The sequence below is a fragment of the Elgaria multicarinata genome, chromosome 1 (assembly GCF_023053635.1).
Source record: "Elgaria multicarinata webbii isolate HBS135686 ecotype San Diego chromosome 1, rElgMul1.1.pri, whole genome shotgun sequence".
Classification (NCBI taxonomy): Eukaryota; Metazoa; Chordata; class Lepidosauria; order Squamata; family Anguidae; genus Elgaria; species Elgaria multicarinata.
Genome location: NC_086171.1, coordinates 88,203,893 through 88,223,980, shown reverse-complemented (window position 1 = coordinate 88,223,980; position 20,088 = coordinate 88,203,893). Strand labels below are relative to the sequence as shown.

The 20,088-nt window shown below is 45.7% G+C and overlaps 1 protein-coding gene across 3 annotated transcripts; it reads left to right on the top strand.

Annotated features, from left to right (window-relative positions):
* Positions 1–1,081: 1,081 nt before the first annotated feature.
* LOC134402134 (sulfotransferase 1B1-like) lies at positions 1,082–19,693 on the top strand. 3 transcript variants are annotated; one of them, XM_063131477.1, is made up of 9 exons: positions 1,082–1,257; positions 1,509–1,626; positions 7,803–8,004; positions 9,292–9,420; positions 10,580–10,677; positions 12,371–12,497; positions 14,920–15,014; positions 18,252–18,432; positions 18,856–19,693. In XM_063131477.1, the coding sequence occupies exons 3-9, from the start codon at positions 7,857–7,859 to the stop codon at positions 18,966–18,968; spliced, it is 891 nt and encodes a 296-aa protein (XP_062987547.1). In that variant the 5' UTR covers positions 1,082–1,257; positions 1,509–1,626; positions 7,803–7,856; the 3' UTR covers positions 18,969–19,693. The 3 variants fall into 3 exon arrangements, with proteins under 3 accessions (XP_062987547.1, XP_062987554.1, XP_062987560.1); XM_063131484.1 differs by lacking the exon at positions 1,509–1,626; XM_063131490.1 differs by lacking the exons at positions 1,082–1,257; positions 1,509–1,626 and adding an exon at positions 1,303–1,335 and having other exon boundaries at positions 7,857–8,004; positions 18,856–19,692.
* Positions 19,694–20,088: the final 395 nt, after the last annotated feature.

The window sequence follows — 20,088 nt, the reverse complement described above, 5'->3', positions numbered from 1 at the left end:
TTGCCTTTAATAGCTACCAGACATGCAGTAGCAGAAGCTTGATACCCTTTTGATTTTCTGCTTGAAGTACAATAATGCTGAAGGCCATCATGGATGTAGATGGTAATTGACTGATAGATTCATGCCAGGTAAAGGTTAATCTGGCTGTTGAGAATCACCAATAGTAAAGGTAGCAAGCCTACTATTGTTTGTTCAGAAAATATGGGCCAGGAGAAGAACCACAGAACAATATAAATCAGTTTTCTGCTGTGCTTTCTTTTTTTAAGATAGGGTGACCATATGAAAAGGAGGACAGGGCTCCTGTATCTTTAACAGTTGCATAGAAAAGGGAATTTCAGCAGGGGTTATTTGTATGCATGCAGCACCTGGTGAAATGCCCTCTTCATCACATAGAATCATAGACTAGTAGAGTTGGAAGGGGCCTACAAGGCCATCGAGTCCAACCCCCTGCTCAGTGCAGGAATCTACCTTAAAGCATCCCTGACAGATGGCTCTCCAGCTGCCTCTTGAAGGCCTCTAGTGTGAGAGAAGCCATGACCTCCCTAGGTCACTGATTCCATTGTTGTACTGCTCTAACAGTCAGGAAGTTTTTCCTGATGTCCAGCTGGAATCTGGCTTCTGTAACTTGAGCACATTATTCAGTGTCCTGCACTCTGGGAAGATCAAGAAGAGATCCCGGCCCTCCTCTGTGCGACACTGACAACTTTTTAAGCATTTGAAGATTGCTATCATGTCTCCTGCAGCTTTAACTGTTGTGATGCAGATGGAATTTCACCAGGTGCTGCATGCATACAAATGACACCAGCTGAAATTCCCTTTTCTGTACCACTGTTAAAGATATAGGAGCCCGGTCCTCCTTTCCATATTTAAGATCTAGGAAGAAATGTTTAGAAAACGTTTAGGCCAGAAGATAAACCAGAGACCAGCAACAAAATGCATAGCACTGCAGTTTGAATATTATTTAACTTGTTCTGGCTTTGAAAAGAAAACAAAAAGTCATTCAGTTCAGACATTCTTTGCTTCCTGGCTTTCAAACAAGCTTTCATTGCCCAGCTCCTCCCATATTTCAGACACAGTTTTGGCAACCAGGACCTTTGGCTCCCTTGGCTGTGTTTTTAACAGGCTTTTTCTCTCTCTTCTTCCGTTGGCAAGGAAAACCTCTCTAATCGCTTCCCTGTTTGTATCCCCGAAGAAATCACATTGCCTTCTTGCCAATTGCAGGTTTTCACCGTTGAAGCTATAGTAGCAGAGGAAAAGGTAAGCCTGGCATGTCTCTTTTCTCTGCTGAGATAATGTTGCTTCTAGAAAATCAGCATTTGTTCTCAGCAATAATTGGTGAAATCTGCAGGATTCTTCTGTGATCTTGATAAGACTGGGGGTGGGTGGGGAGTTTGAAAGTTTGCATTTTTATCCTGCAAAAGCAAAATGGAAAGAGGGATCTGTACTTTTAATTTCTGCAGGATATCCCTGTACAAGAAATCCTTACAAGAAATCTTCGTCGTTTCTAGGCTACTGATTCATGGAGAAGGCGCTAAATTAAATTCTCAAGCCATAGATCTGATCTTCTTGAGGGAACTGTGAAGACCGGGATTGCGAATCTGCTGCTGCTGCCCTAAAAAAAACAGTGTATGGGGAAAAAGAGGAGGTTGCCTGTGGTTTATGTGACTGTATCTTTAAGAAGCTTGCTGCTTTGTTTTGCCTGAATCTCTGTGTGTGTTTTTCTCTTACTGCTTAATCTCTCTCAGTCAGCCTAGGCTGAGTTGTGTTTGGAATTACTTCATATACACCCTGAATCCAGATAGGGGTTCTTTAGATTAAAGGGCAAATTTACCAGAGCTTTGCTTCCTGCTTCTCTTGTGCAATTGTAAGAAGCTGAATTACACGGAGGAGTGGGGCAACCATACGGTCTGTAATTTGAAAACTCCCCTTCCTCTTGGTGCTCATACTATTGAATCGGGATATCCACGGTTTTTTTAAATGGGAGACATGCAGGAGGTTCACAATGACATCAAAATCACCCATAAACTAGGGTGACCCTATGAAAAGGAGGACAGGGCTCCTGTATCTTTAACAGTTGTATTGAAAAGGGAATTTCAGCAGGTGTCATTTGTATATATGGAGAACCTGGTGAGATTTCCTGTTCATCATACCAGTTAAAGCTGCAGGTGCCCTGCCCTCTTTTAAATCTGTTCACTCTAGTATAGCTCCTGCAGCTTTAACTGTTGTGATGAAGGCCGGATCTACGCTAGTCTTATACTGTTACTAGTGTCCGTTTCTAACGTGGGTCTCTGTATCACGGGGCACACTAGCGTTACTTAAGTTTAGCTGTAATATTACTTCAGGGTACACTGTTCAATCCTTTCCGTTCTTCCTCTTCTCTGAGAGTAAGCAGAGCTGCTTGGTTTGCTCCGCCCACAGGGCAATAGTCATAAGCACACACAAACTCCCTCCCAAAACAACTTAACACAAGTCCCAGGGAATAGCCTGAATGCATAGGAGCCAGCCACTTTGCTGAAACTAAGAAGGTCTGGATCTGGTCAGGGTTTGGATGGGTGACCAAATTGAAAAGTTTTAGCAGCGCAGAAGGGGAGGCCTGTTTTTGGCAGCCCCAGCTGTTGGGATTATTTCAAACACACCATTGAAGCCCCGCTGGTTAGAGTTTTGGACTGGTAGCAGAGACCCGTGTTACCCTATTTCTTCCATTCTAAGACGCACTTTTTCCCCCATATAAACATCTTTAAAAATGGGGTGCGTCTTAGAATCGCGGGTGTGTCTTAGGGATTTTTTTCTGTTGTTGGTACTGAAATTAGTGGGTGTCTTACAATCAGTGGTGTCTTACAATCGAAGAAATACGGTAATTTTCCTGCACGGAGCTACAGCGATCCTTTGCTTACCAGGAAGTGAGTTTAGTGCTCCTCAGCTCCTTTGCAAAGAGGGGGGAAATGTTAAAAATAAAAATAAAAACATCAATGGATGACACAATTCAATTCAAATTTGGTACACTTAAAGCTCTCCCTAATATCTATTACTGTGCCGATTTTGGTGTCTTTATCTTTAAAGTTTACGCCGATGTAAGCATTTGTTTAAAATCCTGCTCCTGCACCCATAGCAGTGGCTCGGAATTAGGGCAAATCTTTTGCAAAAGGAGCACAATTAAGGCAGGATGCATGGGAGTACTTCACAATAAAAGCAGATTCCAAGGTGGAAAACTTCTGAGTCCTTTGCATGCAATTGTCAGTGACTGCACAGTATAATGCTGGTGTGATTTATCTGCTGTAGCAGATAAGATGGCAAATGGGGCGAAGGAAGGAGAACAGGAAGTGGGTGGAGCAAACTCAGCAGCTCTGCTACTCTCAGAGAAGAGGGAGAGGAAAATTACCGGTAGAAGGAGGCACATGGATCAGTAGCAGCGCTACAACTAAGCAACAAGAAAGGGGACAACGAAAAAGAACCAGTAAGTACAACTCATTTACAATGTTAGAGACCCAGGGTCACGTGACGCTGTGCGTCACAGTAACCCATTCAAAACGTTAGAATAACATCAGTGTAGATTCCCACGAAGAGGGGATTTCACCAGGTTCTCCATATATACAAAGGACACCTGCTGAAATTCCCATTTCTATGCAACTGTTAAAGATACAGGAGCCCTGTCCTCCTTTTCAGATGGTCACCCTAATCATAAACGTCCGTGACCAGCCACGAGGGCAGTATAAATCACTTGTTTAGAGAAGCCCATAGAAACAAAATCACTAGTATAAACTGTGGCAGGTTTTCACAAAAACCTGCTCCCTTAAGAGTAAGCAGAGCAGTTGGCTTGTGTGAGCAGTATAATGTCAGAGCCATTCATTTGTGTGAAATTGCAGCTCTTCCATGAACTGGAAAATTGTAAGTTGCAATTTGTCCAGGCAGAGTGGAAGGTAGCGTCCAGGAAACTGGAAGAGGAAGGCGGTAATTGACACTCAGTCCTGGCTGCATTAGTAACTAGCCACAACTTCATTGTTTAGAGTGAAATAGATTTGACGGTGTCACAAGGCACGGATCCAGTCATCGGGCAGCCTCTTGATGGCCAATACCATTGAGGAGAGGAATGTCTGCATGAAGGGTTTGCCCTGGGGTGGCTTCCCATTAGCGGCATGTCATCTACGTGACGCAGCCGCCATTGCAAAGCCATCCGGGGAAACCAAACCTTGGAAACTCCACTCCAAAAAAGTTGAGCACTTACCCCAACTTTTTTTTGACAGTGGAGGCTTGTCACAGCCCATGGCGCTCCCTGATTAGTTGCCATGGCCGCCTGTAAATGTTTTTAAAAAACATGGGGTGGGGGGAGAGGAATGTTCCTGCCCCTTTTTTATTTTGTTATCTGTATCTGCGCAGATACAGGTAATAAAAATAGAAAGAAATGGGGTGGGGAGGAATGGACAGCTAGAGGGAGGAGACGTGGTTCACCCAGTCCTTCTCCTCGCATCTCTTTGTGGCTCCCTCGTTCCTCCCCCCCCCCATTTTTTATTTTTATTATCTGTATCTGTGCAGCTGTGCATATACAGACAATAAAATAAAAAAGGGAGGAGGAATGGCCCCATTCCTCTCCCCCTCCCCCCCGGTTTTAATTTTTGTTGCTTTTCCAGAGCTGGAAAGTTTGTACTTGCATTCCTTCCCGTGCAGATGCCAAGAAGAAATGAAAGTGTGGGAGCAACGCGCCTTGTGGCGCCAAAGGAGGAAAGGAGAGGAACCTCTCGTGCAAGCACTGAGTCATTACTGACTCTTGGAGGGATGCCAGCTTTCGCTGACATTTTCTTGGCAGGCCTTATAGCGGGGTGGTTTGCCGTTGCCTTCCCCGGCCGTGATTCCCTTTCCCCCAGCTAACTGGGTACTCATTTTACTGACCTCGGGAGGATGGAAGGCTGAGTCGACCCGAGCCGGCTGCCTGACGGGCCCCAGCCAACCTACTGGGTTGGAAGTGGTGGAGGAGGCAGGTGACTTAGGCCCACCGTGGCATAAACCATTCTTCTGGGCCCTTCCTGGGCCCTGGGTGTGTGGCAGTTTTGTCTCCCCTAAGCAGGGCAGAGTCTTGCCACCACATTCCCCAAGATCCCTTAAGCGGATTCCACCATAGGAAGTGGGGAGCCCATTCCCGTTTCCCTAAGAATGAATCTAGCCTGAAGCCTTCTATGGTTGCATTGTACAGTCGTAACAAAAACAAAGCAACAATATTTAGGGATTTCTTGTCACACCACTTACACCCATTGTACTGATAAGACATCCTTGAGGTTACTTGCTATGAGGAAGGCAAAACCCCTCCACTGCTTGCCCAACTGTGTGCACTGGGAAATTCCTATTATTATTATTATTGATTTATTATTATTGATTACATTTGTATACCGCCCCATAGCCGTGGCTCTCTGGGCAGTTTACATAGGATAAAAACCCTTAAAAACAATATACAAAAATTTAAAAACATACAAACATAGAAAAACAAACCCAGGCTAATTACATATTGCTAAATTTTTGGGAGAAAAGGAAAGTCTTGACCTGGCACTGAAAAGATAACAATGTCGGCGACAGACAGGCCTCGTTAGGGAGATTGTTCCACAATTGGGGGGCCACCACCGAAAGGCCCTCTCTCTTGTTGCTGTCCTCCGAGCTTCCCTCGGAGTAGGCACCTGGAGGAGGACTTTGGATGTTGAGCGCAGTGTACGGGTAGGTTCATGTTGGGAGAGGCGTTCCATCAGGTATTGTGGCCTCAAGCCGTGTAAGGCTTTAAAGGTTAAAACCAGCACCTTGTTCTTACACACAGCAGTGGGATACACACTGCTGCATGTGAGAACCTCACCAAACAGATGATTTACATGAGGCTGAGCTGGGGCATTCCCGAAGGTACAATATGTTTAGAATTGGTTTTTTAAAAATATAGAAATTCTGAGATAAGGAGCCTGTAACATTTCCTGGACTAAAAGTATGTGTTAAAAGTAGCGACATGTTTCATAAAAGGCAGTATCATGTAACAGAACCAACCAGCTCCAGATCTGTGCGCCGTCCAAATGTGGTTGTAACATTTGTTTCTTTTTCTTAGTTACTACATTGGATATTGGCTCTCATTTCCTGTTCCGAGAGCCTTGTGTGGGGCAGAGTGGTAAGTGGCAGTTACTGCAGCCGAAACTCTCCCCACGGCCTGAGTTCGATCCCAGCGGAAGCTGGTTCTCAGGCAGCCGGCTTAGGTCGACTCAGCCTTCCATCCTTCCGAGGTCGGTAAAATGAGGACCCAGCTAGCTGGGGGAAAGGTAACTGCGACTGGGGAAGGCAATGGCAAACCATCCCGCTACAAAGTCTGCCAAGAAAATGTCAGCGAAAGCAGGCGTCCCTCGAGGAGTCAGCAATGACTCAAGTGCTTGCATGAGAGGTTCCTTTCCTTTCCCTTCCTGTTCCTAGAGCTGAGGCTGCTATTTTTAAAAAAGAGAGAGTCATGTACATACCTGAACACTGAGCTAAATTCACATTAATTATCCTCTTCTTGCTCAGAGACCACTTGTCAAGGCCTTGGAACTTGTGTAGAACGAGCCAGGAAGAGCCCCAGGCACAGATTGCTATTCAGGCACAAATTCACAAGCTAACTCTTTGCAAGCTGCTATCAGCGCTCTTACCTGCAATATGATGATAACACTGCTTGTTGTAGGATTAGAGAGAGCAAATATGTGAAGTGCTTTGAATGCTATATACATGGCAAGTATTATTATTGCAGATGTATAGAGGAATATGCTTGTAGTTTTCCCACTCTGAGGCAATGTCTCCATCCTGACCTCGAGCAGGATCAGAGGCAGTGAGTCTAACTGGGCCCAGCACCAAGAGAGTGAGCAGAAGAGTATCTCACGATGGTCCAAGAGATGGGGGCAGTTTCTTAGTTTGCATTCTCTACTCCGCTCCATGGTTCATTGACCAGGCTTCCTATCCCCACGTGGTTCATAGTGGTCTGGGCCCAATTCAATGTGCTGGTATTGACATTCAAAGCCCTAAACGGTTTGGGGCCAGGTTATTTGAAGGAACGCCTCCTCTCATATGTACCTGCCCGGACCTTAAGATCATCTACAGGGGCCCTTCTCCGTGAGCCCCTGCCAAAGGAAGTGAGGCAGGTGGCTACTAGCAGGAGGGCTTTCTCCACTGTGGCACCCCGGCTGTGGAATGAGCTCCCCAGAGAGGTCCGCCTGGCGCCTACAATGTACTCTTTTTGTCGCCAGCTGAAGACCTTTTTATTCTCTCAGTATTTTAACACTTAATTTTAACTTAAATGTAAATTTGACTGTTCTAACTCTGTATTTTAATCTTATATCTATTTTTACTGCGTGGCTTTATCCTGGTTGTGCTTTTGATACTGTATTTTGTATTTGTGTTTTTAACCTGTTGGTAGTTTTATTATGGTTTTAATTTTTGTGAACCGCCCAGAGAGCTTCGGCTATTGGGCGGTATAAAAATGTAATAAATAAATAAATAAATTCATAGGACTAACTAGAAGAAGTTATTTAAGGGGCCTCCAAAAAATAGTCTCCAGAAATAGATAATGTGAAGGATAGCAGCCCTTAGTGAGAGAACAATGTTCCTATTATCGTCTGTAAAATGTTGAGAGTAGGTATGAAGGACACCCTTGGCCAATCGTCCAGTCAAATAATGGTACTCCCCCCCCCCCAATAGTTAGGTATTTAGAGCACTTTATTAGCATGGCAACAAACACAGAGGTAATTATGCTAATTAATAATAAACTCTTCCTAACTTATTCAGCAAAGTGTCCAATAATGCAATGGATGTCCTTGCAGGTGGTTCTCTTCCCTTCTCTTATTTCGATTCTATTGCCTGACGTTTCCCCAAAGATGGCCATCCCAGATGCTTATCTTCGGAAAGATTGGCAGATGATCCATGGCGTCCCTATGGTTTACGCGTTCTCCTTAGACTGGGACAGAATTGATAATTTCCAGAGCAGGCCTGATGATATTGTGATAGCTACGTACCCAAAATCTGGTGAGTTTTCAGTGTCAGGATGGAACAGAGCAATTTCACAATGCCTGACTTCACATGACACAACAACTGACCCTGTGAAACAAGCCATGCAGTGTGGGTTGGTGTCCGAACAACCCATCATGGGCCCGATAGTCTATCAGGCCCACCATGGTTTGTTCCCCTCCTCATTCTCCCTTGATGCTCCAGCCAGCTCTGCCTGGTATCCCAGGGGACGTGGTAGCAGAACCCTGTCATTTCTGCTACCAAGTCTCCGGTACCTGCTTTGCTCATGCTCCCGGTCATGGTCGGAGACTTTTTATGTATTTTCTTTTTATTTGCGCAAAATAGGACTTAAATATTTTTTTCACATTTTTTTTCCAGTCCTTGGGAATGTGCACAAACGCTCCCCCTTTTTTAATTGAGTTTTTGGAGTTGCGCAAGTGCGCTGCTCCAACTGCCAAAAATATACAGACTTGCCTTGCTTGGAGCCTTGTATGTTTGAGCTGTCAAACATACAAGGCAGCAGGCAAGACTAGACAGTATATCGGCTGCCTTGACAGTTGACAGGTGGGGAAATGGGGTGTAGATCACCCCATTAGCAAGGTTATCCCCAGGTTTCTAAGGGTCCCCTTGAAGCTTGGGGTCCCCTGTTTCAAATCCTTGCTTGCCTGAGTCTCCAGAAACTATTTTTATAAAGAAAAAGTGCACAGACACCCTTTTTCACTCCCCGTCGCAGTAACTGTGCCTAGTTTGCAGCTGTTGAGCAATATGCAGTAACTGAGACTGGAAGCTTAAAAGTGGGTGGACTTTTCTATGAACAAGAGTTCCTGCCAACTTGGGGAGGAGTGGACTGTGAGGAGGGGACACCTCACAATTTGGGGCAACCCTTTAAATCCTGGGGATGAAGTGGGTAACGCTGAACACAGAATTTTACAGGGGTTCAGGCAGTGTCTTCTATTTGTAACACGTCCATGTTTTCCCAGACTGCTTCTTCCATCTTTTTTCTTACCATAGAAAATATATTAAGGAGGAAAAGATGGAACAGCTGGACAATGACTTTTGATTGGTAACGCTAGGAGCCCTTGGTTTGGAAGCACTTTTACATTCTAGTAAACACATATATGACACCTGTACAGGATTAAACCCACATGACAGTGAGTAGACATTAGGACTTTTTCCAGCCTCACACTGTTTGCAGCCTGCAGTCCACCTGCTACATTAGACCCTCCTACTGATCTCACAGCACTGATTTTCTTCCAGGTACGCTGAGTCCAGGTAAGCCTAACTGGGATTTGTATTTGTTTCCAGGCACTACATGGGTGAGTGAAATTGTGGACATGATCCTGAATGATGGTGACGTTGACAAATGCAAACGGGATGCGATTTTCAATAAAGTCCCCATGTTGGAATTTGCTGCCCCAGGGAAGATGCAAGCAGGTACATCTGGAACTGCTTACTGAGAGAACTTACATTAAGGGGGTGGAGGAAGAAGAGGCTTCAACTGGCAGGTCATGTTTCTGCCTGCCTGGCAGAGGATGAAAGCCTCTCTGTGTTTCTCTTGAGGAATGGGAACATGAAAGCAAAATGTTTTTTCCTTGCACAGATTTGCCTGTTCTGTGCACAGGTCAGAATATATTTTCAGAGGGTGTTCTCTCTTCCCACATCCACTGCCTGAAATGAAAGAAAAACGGAAACAGGATGATTAGGCCGCACTCAGTCATGGCTGCCTGAAAAGAAGTGGGATGGTTATAGGTCTCCTGCTCAGCTTTGAGCTCTGTGTACATCAAGGGTGGACAACATGTGGCCTGTGGGATGTATGTGTCCTGACATGGCCATTTGTGTGACATCCCCCCCCCACAAGCCCTGCTGCCACTCCTGAAGTCCCAGTGATTCTATTGGGAAACAAAGCATGTGCAGAGTGCCCACCTTCTTTCCCAGTAGAATGGGATTCTTGATGGCCTCCAAAGCAGCTATTCAGTAGGCTGTTGGGAGCACAATTCTACTGGGACACAAGGCGTGCACTCCCCGCACATCTCGTTTCCCAGCGGAATCACTGTTTCTGCAGAAAAACAAGACATCCTGTTTCCTCTGCAGAATGAGGCTCCCCAGGTGTCACCAGATCACCAAAGGCTTTCTCGCCATCCTTATATTCAAATTTTCGATAACCTGTAGACAGTCAAAGAAGATGAAGTGATATAAGCAGGCCTACACATCGCCAGTGCCTTATCTAGTAATGCGTCAACCGAAAACAAGTGACTTAGGTGTATTAAATGCAAGAAGAGAACTGGTCGGCCCAAATCAAAAGCAGCTTTCAAAGACATACAGCATGATCGCATCGCTCTCTGTGCTAGTAACTAGAAGGAGAAACATTGCCACCACGAAAACCAGAAACCAGATTTCTAATGTGGTTGGTGTGCCGCAGATCTCCTAGCAGTTTCCTCCTCCCCTCACCAGAGGTGGGTGGTGAAGGCACACAGACAGAATAAGGGCCTGCCGTTCTCCAGGCCAACAGTCCAAAAGCTGTTGTTCATGTGCTGACAATTACTTTACAAACTTGATCATATGCCTTACCGAGTAACACCATATTGCTCTTCAGGCACAGAACAATTAGCTCAGATGGCGTCTCCTCGAGTGGTGAAGACCCACCTCCCAGTTAACCTCCTTCCCAAGTCCTTCTGGGAAAAGGACTGCAAGGTAATAAACTTGGGGACCGATCCCACAAGGTCAGCAACTACTTTTGCCTGAGAGGTACTTTGAGAAGGAAAGGGCGAGAAGTGGCAGGTCATACCCCCAAGCACTCCCAACTGCCCCAGACAGTCTGCTTTCAAGCCCATTTATCACAAATGCTGGTTATTCACATCCTTTTCCCCCTTTTGGGAGCCAGGAGGGTGGTGGTGGTCAGATATGGCTTAGGGGCTGTGAGTTGCTGACCCTTACAGTATACTGATATGTGGAGGTGACTCATAGACACATTCTGTACTCTTTTCTCCTGTGATATTGACCTGGAAGGAAACCATTATGCTCTTCGTGGCCATAGCTAGACCTAAGGTTTATCCCTGGATCAAACCTGTTCATCTAGGTGACACACAGGGGATCCAGTGCTCAGGCAGGGGCAAACCCTGGATGATCCCAGGAAAAACCTTAGGTCTAGCTGTGGCCTTTGTGGTGATATCAGTAGCAGAAATATTTCCTGTCAAGTAGTCAGAAAACCTACTTGAATTGATAGACTGACTTCTTTAGAGAATCTACCTGAAAAATTTAATGAGTTCACATCGATCTTGTCATTGGAGCAAATAGAAAGTGGGGAAAAAGGCTGTTCCTTCTTCAAGTCAGTGGAAATGGTTTATTGAACCAGTGAGCAGCTACTGAAACCTAGTATTTGAGGAGTACCATCTGCTCCCCACTCCATATTTAGGGAACAAGGTAATACATATAGTCCTCAATTCCAGAGGAGGAGAAGTAGACTGGCAATCTTTAGCTTGATGGGACGCCCAATTAATTAACAGCTACACCCAATGAATAAACAAAAACATAACGCAGCCCAACTCCAAACCACGTCTGACTATTTGGCAACAACGTTATGTAAAAGAAACCTCCTTTCAGTGTATTAGTGTCTGCTGTCTTGTATCCATGGTTCTTCTTGCTTTCAAAACATCAATGCAATGCCTTCTCCTATGAAGGGACAGGGCATCAGCTGCTCTGTCAAAGTTATTTTAAGAAGCAGAGGTGCTGACGCTCTGGCCAACAACCCTCAGCCCTTTCCACATAGAGGTCCTCCAGTAAAACTAAGCCGCTGAGCTGGTTCTTAAACCTTCAAGCACCTTGGAAATCTTGGCCTGCTTATTCTACTCAAACACGTGACATCAGCATGAAATTCTGTTTATTGCCTCTCACATGCTACAGAGATAAAACACTTGTTTTAATATTTTAAAAAAAACCATTCCCATGGGAGCTCTGCATTTGAATCCACTGTTAGTGTAGCAGAGAGACAGTAAAAAGATCATAAAGTCTTCCCATTTGCAAACCCACTATAGCTGCCTACGCCTTTTCCAGCCAGTTTTAGGTTTGGTCCTTGTGGTATATTGGGCTTGAATCTGGAAAGTCGCTACTATATCATGCCAACCCATAACAGAAATATGCACAATCCATTTTTACATCTTATTTATTTATTTATTTATTTATTTGGAACAGTAATATAAAACTTGAAAATAAAGAATTAAAGATAAGAGGAGTGTGTGTGTGTGTGTACATTGTTACTGCCTTACATGAAAATCTTTTTGACTGTCAAAGCCATGCGTGGATCTTGCTGTCTATTAAACCTCTACGGTGAAAAATTGCCAGTACAACTGTGATAATCTTTTTCTTCTTCTTCTTTCCTCTATCGCAGATGATCTATGTAGCTCGCAATGCAAAGGATGTCGCTGTCTCTTTCTACCACTTTGACTTGATGAATAAGCTGCACCCAGACCCTGGAACCTGGGATGCCTATCTGAAGAAATTCATGGCAGGAAGAAGTGAGTCTAGCCATCCTTTTGCAACTATGTGGAGTCAGAAGTTTCACTTCTTCAGTAAACATAAAGTGATGATATTGTGGACTGAAGATGTTTTGCTGTTCACTTATAAAAGGAAAGGAAAGGAACCTCTCGTGCAAGCACTTGAGTCATTGCTGACTCCTAGAGGGACGCCTGCTTTCGCTGACGTTTTCTTGGCAGACTTTGTAGCGGGGTGGTTCGCCATTGCCTTCCCCAGTCGTGGTTACCTTTCCCCCAGCTACCTGGATACTCATTTCACTGACCTCGGGAGGATGGAAGGCTGAGTCAACCGGAGCCGGCTGCCTGAGAACCAGCTTCCGCTGGGATCGAACTCAGGCCGTGGGGAGAGTTTCAGCTGCAGTAACTGCTGCTTTACCACTCTGTGCCACACGAGGCTGATAAAACAGCTACCTACATCACATCCCACATTTGAGAGTTAAACAACCTTTGCATAACCCATGGTCAGATTCACAGTACGTGGCAGATTCACAGTACATGACAAGCCATGGCAACTAGGGCTGTGCTCCGCTCCGATTCGGATCGCGAATCCGGAGCGAACCGACCCGATCCGCCTCCACCAAAGGCGGATCTGGATCGGGTCGGGGGAGCTGCGGATTGAGGCGAAGCGGTTCGCCTCCATCCGGAGCTCTGAACACAGGTAAGGGGAGAGGGGGGCTCAACTGGTGCTGGTGCCGCCGCTGCAGTCTGTGCGGTGATGGTGGCCGAGCCAGGTAAGGGGGCAGGGGGCTTACCTACGTCCGTTGCGGTCTGGCGCAGGCTTCAACCTCAGTGCCAGACCGCGACGGAGGCAGGTAAGTGGGGGGGGGGAGGGGAACTTACCTGGCTCCACCACTGTAGTCCGTGTGGTGACAGCGGCGGAGCCAGCTAAGGGGGCAGGGGGGAGGGGTGCTTACCTGGCTCCATTGCGGTCCGGTGCTGGCTTCAACTGAGGGCCAGGCCTCAAGCTGATGCAGGCGCCGGACCTCAACGGAGGCAGGTAAGTGGTGGTGGAGAATGGGGGCTTACCTAGCTCTGCCACCGCAGTCCGTGCGGCGACTGTGGTGGAGCCAGGTAAGGGGGGAGGGGAGCTTATTCGGCACCCATTTTACCCCCCTTCCCCACTTACCTGCCTCCGCCATCTGCCGCGGAGGCAAGTAAGTGGGAAGGGGGAGCAAAATCTCTATCCGACCCTCCAGATCTGGAGTGGAGCGGGGGAGGGTTGGATCGACCCGAAACGCATTGGCCCGATCCGAAAGTTGCGGATCGGGCCACGAAGCAGTTCGGGGGGTCTGTGCACAGCCCTAATGGCAACTTCCGGTTGGGGTTTGTATATTCATAATGATAGATGACATGCACCATGGCCCCTTGGGGTTTAATTAATTAATGATGGGCTGTTCTCTGTGTGCTCTGTTTTTAGATTTCACGTGGCTTCACCCAGTTGTTATAGTATTCAGGTCCAGCTTGTCTGGATTACATATATATGTATAAATAAAGTGGATCCACTGTTTCCATACAGGACTGTATGGTGATCTCCCGGAGAGTTAGTATTTTTACAATCGTTTTGCCCTTTGGCAGACAGTTTTCATTTATTTTTGAGCTATGGCACCCTAAACTGAGCTAATTGTGTGTATGCTGAAGGCATGGGTGGAAATTAGCCCATATTGATTCATGGCCAAGCGATTAGGTGGTTGTGCCAAAAGCTGAACTGGGGAAACTTCAGAGCAGGCCCAAGGCTGGCTCAGCCTATGGTGCTGCAGCACAGGTTGGTAGAAGAAGCTGTTGCTGTAGGCTGAAGTACCTGTGAGAATGCTGATAACACTTAGCACCTATAAAGTGCCCTTTGAGTGCTTTATGCATGTTATCTGTGCAAAGTTTACAGAGCAAGGTAGACCAGCATTATTTCCATGTTGCACAGGAAGAACTGAGGCTGATAAGGAGAAGGCTTGCCTAAATCTAACTAGTGAATTAGTCACTGGGGGCTTTCCACCTTAGCCATTAAGCCAGGGTTGGGGAACCTCCAACCCATTTTCAGTCTATCAGGCTTGCAGGGAGTCAGCCCCCTCCCCGAGGAGGAATGAAGGACCTGAACCTTTTTGGTTTTGTTCCTCCCTTGCATTCCCTGTCGGGGGAAGCCCAGGTGCAGCAAAGCAGGCTCTCTGGCCTGATGACATCAGAGGCTGAGTCCCTGCCCATGATGTCATGGTAGGACCCCCACCCCTTTATCATCTTGTGCACAGGGCAGACCCCCACCCCTTATACCATCTTGTGCACCCCATCCCCTGGACTCCAAACAGTTCCCCATCCTGCATTAGGTCCTTCTACTATTAAAAGATCTACCTTTTATATATATCAACAATCACCTTTTCACTTGACTGTGTCTGTTTATCGCTTTCTCAAAATCTAGTTGCTTTTGGCTCCTGGTACGAACATGTGAAAAGCTGGTGGAATAAGAAGAAAGACCACCCCATGCTATACCTGTTTTATGAGGACATGAAAGAGGTAAGAGAACATCCTTTTATTTTAATGAGTGAAGCAACGGAAGAAACAAATTGCACAGGTGACTTATTATTATTATTATCATCATCATCATTATCATTTATATACCACCTGTAGGAGGAATTTTCTGGTGATCTTTTAAGAGGTACTGAACATAGGCACATGTTCCTGCAATACCTTGTAACAGTACTCCTTAAATTCCCCTCTATAGTAGATGTAAAGAAAATCCAGAGGTAGACATCCAGAATGATTGACTTCACTCAGACTCACAAGCCCAATGAAACTGTTATAACTAGGGATGTGCTCCGCTCCGATTAGGAGCGTAGAAGCAGTAGCGGATTGGCCTGCTCCGCCTTACCCAGAGGCGGAGTAGGAGCGGACCGCGGACCCCCTAGAAGCAAGGCGAAGAGAAGCGGCCATTTTTCGGAGCTCCGAGTTCAGGCGGAGCGCTCCGGTCGCCATCTTGAAAACATTTCGCCATAGGATTGCATTGCGGCAAATAATCGCGCATAACTACGTTGTTTTTGAAGCTATCATTCTGAAAATTCTTGTGCACAGAGAGTCGTGGATGGGGGTCATTTTGAGACCACTCTCACCTCTCTGCATCGTACGGGTCACGGGCTATATTTTTGTGAAAATCGGGTCAACCGCGCGGCTCAAACTGCGTTTTCGGCTTTTCGCCCATAGGATTGCATTGAGGGAAAGAATCGGGGATAACTGGGGGGCGGTTTAAGCTATCATTCTGAAAATTCTTGTGCACAGAGAGTCGTGGATGGGGGTCATTTTGAGACCACTCTCAACTTTCTGCATCGTACGGGTCGCGGGCTATATTTTTGTGAAAATCGGGTCAACCGCGCGGCTCAAACTGCGTTTTCGGCTTTTCGCCCATAGGATTGCATTGATGGAAAGAATCGGGGATAACTGGGGGGGGGTTTAAGCTATCATTCTGAAAATTCTTGTGCACAGAGAGTCGTGGATGGGGGTCATTTTGAGACCACTCTCAACTTTCTGCATCGTACGGGTCGCGGGCTAGAAGTTTTTAAAAAATCGGCGGGAAAAATACCTTTTTCAAAGGGCTGAGGGGCAGAGTCAGCTCCCGGTCATGATGATCCCAAAGTTGGAGGAGGGCATAGGCAAAACAGGTAACTTGGGATTCTGGGAAACTTCTCTTTCTTCATCTGAACGGGCTTTTCCCCGTGTTTTTTAACACACCTCGCAGGGATGTTGTGTGTGGGGTGCCCGATTTTCAAAAATTCGCCAAAAATCAGGGGATGATGGGATTGCTTTGAAACTTGGCGTGTGTGTGTATATCCCCATGAGGTGTCATGGTGCCAAACATGAGGTTTCTAACTTGAACAGAAAAAAAGTTGTATAATTTTTTAGCTTTCAATGCAAGCCTATGGGGGGGGGGGGGGAAATGGAGCTCCGGATCCGGATCCGGAGCTCCGGGCGGAGCGGAGCGGAAGTGGGCGGAGCGGGGGTGGGGCGGAGCGGCCCGATCCGGAAAATGGCGGATCTGCAAGTGAAGCGGAGCGGGGGGTCCGTGCACACCCCTAGTTATAACTTTAAAACATTTATTAAAACAATTTAAGAAAGTTAAAGTCTAACACACAAACCTCCATTCAGCAAATCAAATTAAAAGAACGTACTCACAAGTCTGGCAGATTTGGAGAACAAGACAAACGTAGACAAACACAAACAAAGACAGACACAGACTCTGTGAAGGAGCTCTTCTCCACAGAGGGACTCCCATCTCTCCCAGGCAAGACCAAACCATGCCTGAGGGAAAGGGAAGACACCTTATCCCTCTGTGCTCACCCTTAAATGCCCGATCTGACATAATCAGCTCCTCCTATTGACATCTTCTGAACTCCTAAACCCATTGGACCACCTCATTATTTAGACCATCCTCTCCTGAAAACCTCCTCCCCTTTCTGACGTATTTGTTTAGGACAACGAAAGGTCAAGTTCCCTGTTCTTGTGGATGTCTGGCTCTTATTTTTCTATCCACAGCCTCACCTGTCCTTCACCCTGGACCCTTCCCCTAGTTACAGTTAGTACATGTCACAAGTTCATATGACTACTGTCTTTTGAGCAATTCCAAGTTGCAAGTCTTCATGAGTAACGTCACTGAACAATATCAAATCATATTTCCAAATCACTTTCTATCAGGCCTTATCCAAACCAAATCAACACTGATACAGTGTTCTATGTGTGTGTATGCCTACTTGTCCCCTTAATATTAAAGCATTACCCTATCACTTGTACACCCCTTCAAACCCATTCTATGCCCCCAAAAGCTTCTTTCTCTATGCTATGCCAACAAACTTTTATAACCGCGATCTTAAACATATCTAGTAAAATTTCAAATGAAGAAATAATCTTACATGCGTAGCTGAAGCTTTCTGGGCAGTTTACAAAGATTAAAACACTTTTGTAGAAAAGAATTACCTTCCCAGACACATTGGCAGTCCATCTCAGATGACCCCCTCCTCCAGCCTTCTGTGGGATGAATGACATCAGGAGCAGAGTCACACACCCTGACTCCATTGGATTCCAGGCTGATATGCCAGGAGGATCTCCACCTGGTGCGTTGGCTGGAAACCAGCTTCACTGCATGCAGCATTTCCCACATTGGGGAAGACCCGTCCACAGTTGAACCCCTATAACTGGTTTCACCTGTCCATATCTTCTCCCATGGGGTGGGGATGCAGGGTAGGCGAAGCACACTCAGCCAGTGCTTTCAGAGGTTCCTGCAAGCGCCAGCAGGATGTTCCGGCCAGCTTTGCTCAACTTTTGCCTCCCCTACAAGGGGAAGACGGAGGACAAGTGAAGCACAGTGGTTCCTGCAAGTATCGGCCGAGTGCTCTGGCTGACTTCACTCATCCTTTGCCTTCCAGCAAGCACCAGCTGAGTGCGCAGCCAGCATAATTCCCATTTCTCATTCCCCATGGGGAGAATGAGAAGCAAGAGGCAATCATAGATTGCAGATAACAATCTGCTGCCTCCTCAAGTTCCTGGTAGCCTCCAGGCCAGGGGCAGGTCTTGGGGAGAAGAGTGGACAATGCTCAGAGAAGATGCCCATCTATGGCTCATTTGGTCCAGCACAAAGATAATGAATGTCTTTTACTTTGCACTATCTGGGTTTTTATAGCTTGCTGAAAGAGGAAACACCATTGCTCCATGGAATATTTGAGGTCCATACCAATGGTAATGCCATTTCAATGCCATGTTCCATAGGATCCAAAATGTGAGATTAAGAAACTCATTCATTTCTTGGGGAAGGACCTGGAAGAATCAGTTGTGGATAAGGTTGTCTACAACACATCCTTTGAAATGATGAAGGGTAATCTTACTGCAAACTACAGGATGGTTCCAACTGCTGTGATGGATCAAAGTATCTCCCCGTTCATGCGCAAGGGTAAAGATTTATGTGACTCTCTTAGGTCATTATTCCTTAGTATTTGATTGGGCCAACAGTGATTTTTAAAGAATTCCTATTAACTTATCACCTGCGGTTAACTGATAAACAAACCTGAATAGCACTGCAGTGTATGTGCCTTTTCAGATGATTGTTAGAAGTAAAGGCCATCTTTAATTCTCCCCACCCCCAATTACATTTACATGCCAGAAACAAAATAACAAACCAAAAAGTAGACAAGTAAGTCCTTACCTCCCAGCTTGATGCAGTGGACTTTCATCAATTAAAATCTACCTTTACCGATTAAAGCTTCATTGATTAATCTACCGATTAAAGCTTGCAGGCCCTATTTATTTTCAACCCCTTCACCCTCTACTTCTAGAGAACCTTCTAGGGTCAAATTCATATTCTTCTGTTTTCTAGGCGTTGCTGGGGACTGGAAGAATCACTTCACTGTTGCTCAGAATGAGACGTTTGATGAAGATTATAAGAGGAAAATGGCGGACACGACATTGCAATTCCGAACACAGCTCTAAAGCTCCCCGTAGTACAACACAGCTGAACCTATCATATAGTGAACCTATCATATAGTAGAGATTTTAAACTCTTGAGAGTCTGTTTTTCATTAGAGAGAAAAAGCAATTTTCTGACCTGGATGGTTGCAGGATACATATTTGAAAAATGCACACATACTGGGCAGTATCCAACGGGGATGGAGGCATATGCCTCCACTGATTCTTTTTCACCTGTCATTTCTATTGCACAAGTGGTGGATCCTCTCATCGTGTCGTGCGAGTGGGACCAATTGCTTATGCAAGGAAGATTTAGCAGTTCCTTGGGGAAGCCCTGAAATGAGCTGTATTGCTTATTTCTGGAATGAAGCAGGTCGGTGGCACTCCCTTACTCAAGCTTCACTAACCCGCCTCCTTCCAGAAACGAGCATTCTTGCTCGTTTCAGATTGCCCTATAAATGCAAACTTGCATTGTGCAAGCAGTCGCGGCTGCTGGCACAACAGAATTAGCGGGGGGGAGAAGTGCCCCATTGAATTCTGCCTGGTATTTGACAGGCCAGATCTTTTATGACCTGTGTGGACTACACAGACTGTGATTATGTCCCTGTGTTGATAGCCTTCTCCTGTCCCTCATTTCTCCATACTTCCCTTTCTGCAACTTTTGAGTGGACAATTGGCAGGAGGAGGCAGGTTTAAGAAGTCTCTCCCCTCCAGCACTTTCCACTCTCCTTTCCAGTCTCAGGCTACTTTTCGTTTAAAAGAAACTGAATGGAAATAACTGCACAACTGAGCATCACCTATAGTTTGAACCTAAGTCACTTCCAAATGCTAAAAAAATACACCCTATCAATTATTTGACACAAAATGTTATAAATAAATAATAAATATCAGGTTTATTTGGTAGTTTTGAGGAAATATTTGAGTATATTGTGTTGATTTGGAGACTAGATATTGAGTATGTTTCAGTTTTCTTGTTGTGAAATCAAGTCCTGTCCCCACTCTAGCTATGAGGAGTAATTCTCTATGCTTTTTTTTAGTAATTTATGCTGTATACTCGTCTCTCTCTCTCTTTTTTTGTATTTGTGACTAAATATTCTAATTCACAGACATTTAACACAGCATAAAGATACAAAATACAAAGAAC